Source organism: Euphorbia lathyris, chromosome 1, assembly GCF_963576675.1.
Source record: "Euphorbia lathyris chromosome 1, ddEupLath1.1, whole genome shotgun sequence".
Classification (NCBI taxonomy): Eukaryota; Viridiplantae; Streptophyta; class Magnoliopsida; order Malpighiales; family Euphorbiaceae; genus Euphorbia; species Euphorbia lathyris.
In genome coordinates this window covers 55,911,208-55,918,889 of record NC_088910.1, presented here as the reverse complement: position 1 = coordinate 55,918,889, position 7,682 = coordinate 55,911,208, and the positions used below count along the sequence as shown (strand labels likewise).

The 7,682-nt window shown below is 37.6% G+C and overlaps 1 protein-coding gene across 1 annotated transcript; it reads right to left on the bottom strand.

Annotated features, from left to right (window-relative positions):
- Positions 1 to 1,549: 1,549 nt before the first annotated feature.
- Positions 1,550 to 7,682, bottom strand: LOC136233855 (protein ENHANCER OF LHP1 1). Its single transcript, XM_066023553.1, has 12 exons — positions 7,257 to 7,682; positions 5,039 to 6,147; positions 4,692 to 4,868; positions 4,426 to 4,539; positions 3,627 to 3,731; positions 3,405 to 3,539; positions 3,268 to 3,323; positions 3,074 to 3,176; positions 2,893 to 3,009; positions 2,561 to 2,687; positions 2,322 to 2,452; positions 1,550 to 2,239 (listed from the first exon to the last, which is right to left on the bottom strand). The coding sequence occupies exons 1-12, from the start codon at positions 7,525 to 7,527 to the stop codon at positions 1,811 to 1,813; spliced, it is 2,874 nt and encodes a 957-aa protein (XP_065879625.1). The 5' UTR covers positions 7,528 to 7,682; the 3' UTR covers positions 1,550 to 1,810.

Genomic DNA, 7,682 nt, shown 5'->3' with positions numbered 1-7,682 from the left:
CACAAACAGAAGAATAGTTAAAGGGCATCACGTATATTAGTCAGACAGTAAAGTAAATATACTTTCACAATGGAGGATTCAAAGGACATTGCATGCATATCCTATACAGATATCGACTGTAGAATGTTATCACCAAGTCGTAATCGTCTCGTTTCCAATTTTATTCATATGGGAGATTGTTGGACAAAAAATATATAATTAATTTAAATACCAACAAACATCTTCGTTCATGAACAATCATGGTCGTTTATGAACAATTGTGTTTATTCGTGAACAGTCTTGTTCATTTGTGAATAGACATTTGCTTTCGAGTTCTACTTATATTGTCAAATACAAAACAAAAAGGTTTTCTTAGTGAGAGTTATACAATACATCATGTTTAACTGATTATGTTTTTACTAAGTTTTGTTATTCTTTTCTCTCAAAAGTTCAAATAGGCCCCTACACTTTTGTCGTTGTTCTTGTGGTCGATCTGTGATCATATTCTGGTGATAACTTCTAAACATGGTTGAGTTTGCTAATGAATTTGTTGTATCCTGAGAAACGATAGCCAATAGTGATTAAATCTGTCTTAAGAAAACTGTTATTACATGCCTCATATTACTCCGTCCGATTTTAATTTGTTAGTTCTGATTTTCCATAATTTCATTTGTACACGTAATTTCAGTTTAATATTATTGTTAACGTTTCATTTATCTTCTTGGACTAATATTTTCCTATTGTAGAATTTAAAATTAGTTAGGTTAACTAGGTTTGTATTCATTTCTGAAATTGATTACAACTCTTTGCTTAATAACTTTATTGTAATTTAGATTTACAAATGTTGGGATTTTTCCTTGGTGGGCCACCACCTCTGTTTATACTTTAAAATGTTTATAGGATTGAGAAACCAAACTTCACCTCTTTACTGTTGGCGTAATATTGGCCTCTCCATCTCCTTGCATTTGTTGGGCTTGTTGAGGAAGGTTTGGACTGGACTCTTGCTGCCAGTCTTGAACATTCCATAATTTTTCCTTGTTGGACCTCTCATTAGGTACGTCCTTACTTAATAGGCCTGAACTTAAAGTGAATATTGGACCCGGATTGGATTTTGAACTATTTTTGGAGCTGAACGGATCGTTGAACTTGTATGGACAATACCTCATATAATTTGGTCACGTTAAAAAAACATATTCCCAAATCGAATGTGGTCTCAATCCTACCTTTTGAGAATATTAAAATCGCCTTCAATTCTAAAGCGAAAGACGGGCTTAACCATATCACATTTGAATCCTCTAAGGCAATAAAATCTCAAGCATTGTCCAGGAAGACGGTGAATTTTAATCATGGAGAATTCAGGGAGTGTTTGGTGCGGAATAATATATTGACAAACTATGCTCCCAAGGGTTTAGTAAGTACTTGCAACGACTACACAATGACATAATATCGGCAAACCAAAGCATTTTGCTTACAATGCCTCTCCTTTTGCTATTTAGGGAAATCTGGCATCCTTGACCAACTCATTTCATAATTATAACCAAGTCTTTTTAAAAAATTAAAATTAAAAATAAAGTCAAAAGAGAATTATTCTTCAAAAAAAAGTTGATACCTAATGATTGGTTACTATGATAATAAAATAGGTACAATCTGCTGAGTGAGCAGTGAAAAGCAACAATTAAATATATCTACACTTTCAAAAAATAAACAAAAAAGCATGAAATTTACTTAAACTCGAACCATATCCAACAGATATTTTCAGCATTTGTCAGCACTCCAAAAATGGAGAATGGATGGTATGGATAATCTTCCAACCTTTTTCTTCTAAAGATCTTTAGCTTGCTGACTTTTTGAATGGGTTAGAGGGACGCTGAGGTTTTACCTGATTTGTATCTTCTTTCTTCGTAGGTTCTTCATCGTTTGATGACTTTACGAATGGATTAGAAGGACGTTGAGATTGTAACTTGCCCATTTCTCCTGTAATCTTCACCTGTTCCATATTATTCACATTCCCTTCAGTTTTTCCACTTGCACTTTGGTTCTTATCAGTATTTTCCTTTTCATGTTTGTTCATTTTCTTGATAAAACTTGGAGCTGACAGTTTCTGTGATGACAGCGATGTACTAGGTTCTGATGTTTCAGTTTTTCCTGATGAAGTTAAGGTCTTGCTGACAGTATCATTAGCTGTAACGGGCACAACACTGTTTGAATTCGCGATAGAGCAGCCATTCTGAGTTTCTTTAGACTCTTTCAGCAATCTCTCCTGAGAACAGGAGCAAAATTACAAACTTCCAGGCGAAGGAAATTAAAAGATCTGCAGAAACTTAATGATTAAGAGGTCTCACCTCATAGATTGTGTTGAAACGTTCAGCCAGATTTGGAAGCTTCAGTACAGTGACTAGCTTGATAGCTCCTTTCAGCGATTTTTCAAATGATAAAAGCTTCACTAGTTCGGTGGCTCTCACAAGCTTGTCACCTGAAACAACAACAACAACAAACCGAAGTTCATTTTCTGTCTGTCCTTTTCATTTCCAGAAAAAGGAAACATCCAACAATCAAACTGGCGTGATAAGAAAAGACTCACCGTTGCAGCAAGATGCAATCAGTCTTAAGATGCATTTATCCTGAGCTGCCTCCATATTGAAAGCCTCGTCATCAATCGAACCAGTGTCCAAACCAGCAATTGCTGCTTCTTCCATTCTTCTACGGATCTGCGTGGTACATACAATACAACTTGTTCAGTCACTTAAACAGCATTAATGGAAGAAAAAATCAATATAATCATCGAAGGAAAAGAAACCACAAACAAAACCAGTTGTCCAAAATATGCTGTTCTTTTTACCAATCACAGTAATGAAAGAATAGACAATAAATATAAACAGGAGTTTATTTTAGGGGAGGAAGTATATTGAAAACCTGAGAGAGATGCATATTGTTGAGGATAAACTCATTTTCAAGAGCATCCGCTCCAAGATCAGAGGAAGCAAGGGGAAATGATAGATTCACCAGGGTAAGAACTGGTTTGGGCATCACCTGCAGAAAGGAGAATGCAATCAGACAAGGGAAAAGATATAATGAAGAGTAAGCAAAGATATACCTGGGGGAATAATTCAGGACCGGTGCATACAATACAGAACAGTTTGCTTGTATTGAGGCCAACCACCCAATAACTTTCATTAGATTTCTTCTCTTTAGCAGCACTGCAGAATAGGAACTTCATTATGCACAAATCCTCTGAATCAACACGGTGAATATGAATTACTTCAAATTTTAAACAGAATAATCTTGAACCTGAAGAGTGGAAACCAACTGCCACCATATTGACTTGTGAAAACCCTCAAGACACCCTACAAATTATTCAGACTCAGATTCGACATCATAATGGCAATCAACGTAGTAACAAGGACTGAGAAGAGAAATTACCATACCATAGAATCATATGAACTTAATTGACCTTCTTCACTAAATCCAAACCAAATTAGATGTGAACCTGGACTCAAAGGAAGATGTCCCCTAATTGGTTGGGTCCCGTTTGATATGTCAAATACTCTTAACTCCAACATCTGCAAATTTCAAATTTTACCAATCATTTTACTCTCCTGAACTAGGATGATAATAATAAAAATAAGTAGCAGTTGAAAACATTAGACCTGGTCATTTGAGGGAAGACAGTCTGACGCATGAGTGACAACTGCAAGTTGATTTCTGAAGCCTGATGCAGTGACCACGGGCCCATCAAGTGAAAGAATATGCCTCTGTAATAATATAAAAGTCAGACCATAGAAGCAAATGAGAACTTGGGTATTCTCATGATCAGAACAATACAGAACAGAAATCTCAGCCGAAACATGCCAGCTTTTTCATTAGCAATAACAGGAGAATATACCTCGCTGCACTTATTCAGTGATGACTGAGCATTACAGTGTAAGATTTGTAACGAACATTTTACACAAAAATGACCATCCATGATTCATCCTTAAATACATATGGGGAATGATGAAATTAATATAAAAGTTATTATTGGGTCTTAACTATCAGTTTAAACTTTTGGTTCAAATGGTTCCTTGACATTGGTTCAATGTTGAGTCCCTCGCTAATATTAGCTTCATGCTCCAAATGAATTGGATAGGAGGGGTGTGTTAAATATCCCTCATTTCTTAATTGGAAAACTACATGGGTCCTTAAATATGTGAGTCATTAGTCCTCCTTTTAATGTAACTTTTGGGATGGGTTACGTCTTGTTTACAGGGAATAAGAAAGATTGATTAGTTGACGCATGAACTCTTTCCCGCTTGAATAATTAGATGACATACACCCACATTTATTTCTATTGAATTACAATTTTTGCAACAGCATACAAACTTCAAATTGATCTTATTTAAGAGAACTCCCATTCTGAAACAACAAGTTAAACACATAAAGCCTCAGTAATAACATGTTATGACATACCTGCAGACCACCTTCGGTGTAGATTCGCAAAAAATTAAGACTAGTAACTGCAGCTACCCAAGCGGTGCCAAGTGCCACAACCTTGACTTCCTCACCTTCAAACCGCATTGACCACTGGTTGGCATATGTATCAAGCGTGAGTAGATATAATAAATCCAGCAGTGCAAATGGGAGACAAAGCATCCATAAAGGTAGTTCCATTCACTGCTGTAATAGATAAATAAAGAGCATAGAAAAGATAATTTTGGAAAATCATATGTTCAAACCTCACTGTTGCTGGCCCAACTACTAAATGGCCGATACATGAGAGTACTCATGTTTTTCTCGCCCCTGCAAGGATTTGCGAAAACACTTCCATTCTCATTTAATGACGCCATTGTGAAACCAAAGTGGTCAGTCATCGCAGGAACTCGTGGACCTCTACTGGTATCATGAAAATCTATCTGTATTCAACGAATCATTATGAAGTTAGCAAAATTTGCTAAAAAGCCATTTTGACATTCTCTCCTGGTTGATTGAGAAATTAAAGGTTGTAAACTTATTTAAGCAATTCTAAACTCCCATACCTACTGTCCCAAAGTAAATAATAATAAAAAAAGACTAACAACATTACCTCTATATGGGAGTATCCATCGTTTTCAATTGTAGTTACAGTTCCCAGCATATTGTAACACAAAAAGCGCCGTTTCCCAGTCTGAACTGGAGTTGCTCCAGGCTGAAAAGCCTCCTGCAATTTTGACTTAGTAGATGTTGCGGTGCTTCTTAGTCCCTCATTTCTCTTATTCATGTAATCCTTGCCAGAACGATGCACTTTTTTTTGGGGTTCAGTCTCTGGAAACAAGTTTAAGCCATCATGTATGTCTTGATCTAGTTCTTCATCAAATTCTGAGCGTTTTCGCAACCTTTTCCTGCTTGACGGTAGTGTATCACCAAGGCTGTCTTCACCAAGATCGCTTAAACTACCAGATGCACTAGGCTCCTCATCATCCTCTTCAAACAAAAGAAGTCCATTACTATTATTTGATTGCAAACTAGGAATATCTTCTGTGGGAGATTTCATTGAAGAAGGAACAACTGAATCCCAAATACCATACTTTCCCATCACATCAATAACAGCCAATGTGTTGCCAATTGGCTTCCATGCCATAAAACATATTCTTTCATCAAATTTCTGCCTGTCGATGTCTTGCTTCTTGCCAACATCCCATATAAGCACCTGCCTATCTAAACCAGAAGTAGCCATGTACTTACCATTAGGCGACCAAGAAAGAGCACATATAGGTTGCACATGATCACCTCTCAATATGAACAGTTTTTCAGCTGTGTCTCTATCATACATCACCACATCATTTCTCAAACCTGGCACAGCTAAGGTCTCCCCATCAGGACTCCAGGTCACCATATTCATCATGGAAGTGTCTGAACCAGTGTCAGGAGCAATGCCTTTGAGGGTATGCAACATTATCCCAGACTGTAGTTCCCAGATTATAACAGTTCCAATTGAGTCAACTGATGCCAAGTACTCCCCAACAGGATCAAAAGCCAATCCAGTAACAGGTCCTTTATGCCCTTTGAGAACCCTGGCAATGGAGCCATCTATTGTATTAATAAGTTTAATTCCTTCATCATCACCAGAAGCTGCAAGCATGCTCCCTGGCTTATTAAATGCAAGAGCACGTAGTGGAAGCGTGAAACGAGTAATATTGGTCTCAAACTCACCAGCTGTTTAAGGAAAAACAGAATGTTTATCAAATTAGAATTGTAGAAACCTATTGACAGTCAAGCGTGGCTAAAATTCGAATAGTACAACAATATTCACACTTAATGACACAAGAGCGCAAAGGGCATTGGTTGGATCTGTCGGAGATTAATATAAGATATATGATTGGGCCTTAACTATAAGTTCGAGCTTTTAGTTCAATCGGTTCCATGACATGGTATCAGAGCCAGTGTGACCAAACGGTCGAGGGTTCGAGTCCCGACAACCTCATTAATTTGTGGAATTAAAACACATGGCGGGATGGGCCTGTATTGTGCACGCTGCAAGCCCAAGAGGCATTTGCGTGTGGGGATGTGTCGGATATTAATATAAGATATATGATTGGGCCTTAAATACTGAAAATACTGACATCCTAAAATACTGAAAATAGTTTCGTATAAATGTCCGCATATCTTGTGAATTTTCAAACTCTGACATAGTTGATTCGACTAATGATTTTAGTCAAAGATTGTGTCATATGAAGAAAACCAAAGGAAGAACGTTGATTATAATAGGAACGTTGATTCTCAGCTCGATCTTTTAATTCAATCGGGGGTTCGAGTCCCGACAGCCATATTAATTTATGGAATTAAAAACACAGGGCCGTGGGATGGGTCTGTGTTGTGCACCATGCAAGACTAAGGGGCATTTGCTTGTGGGTTGTGCCATAGATTAATATAAGATCTATGATTGGACCTTAACTAACGGCTCCAGTTTTAGTTCAATCCGCTCCATGAATCCTCCATTACAAGGTGAAACTAAAAACGTAAAATTACCCTTTCCCTAACTCCAAAACAGCTAAATCGAAACTTTACTTCTTGTAGCAAGCATGTAAGCATAGGCAAAACTACAGTTACATCTAAGTTTGATACTAAAATTTGTAATCCAATGGAGTTTGTGCCTTTCAACACTTTTTAATCACAGGAAAACAATCCAATATGACCCCACTATAGAAAGAACCTAACCCCAAAATCCCATAACTGAAAATGAAAATAAATAAATACAATACAACTAGAAAATAACAAAAATTAACATAATTTGCAGTTGAAGCGAAATTTTACTAAAAAAATACCGGGAAATCTGTAGAGCTTGACAGAATGATCAATAGATCCAGAGGCTAGGCAGGTAGAGTTATGGCTAAGGGCTAGAGCTGTAACACCATCGCGATGGTGGCGGAGTAACTTTGGGACATTTGAAAGGAAGATGGGGTCATGGATACAGATGGCTGGGTCGGAGGAGGAGGCGGTGACGAGGTGGTTGGCCTGATGGTCCCACAAAATGGAGCAGAAAGAAGCGGCGGAGGACTTGTGGGCTTCTCGCAGCTTGAGCGTACGAATTCTCATGGTGAGAGACGCGGAAGGTTGAATCTGAAATGAGTTTGATCTGATTTTAGGGTATTCCTTCTATTAAAACTCTTTTGGCATTCTCGTCTACCTCAGTGAGAAAGCATATGGATGGGGGCGATTGAGGATTTTGGCGGGCAATTTTGGGCGTTTGG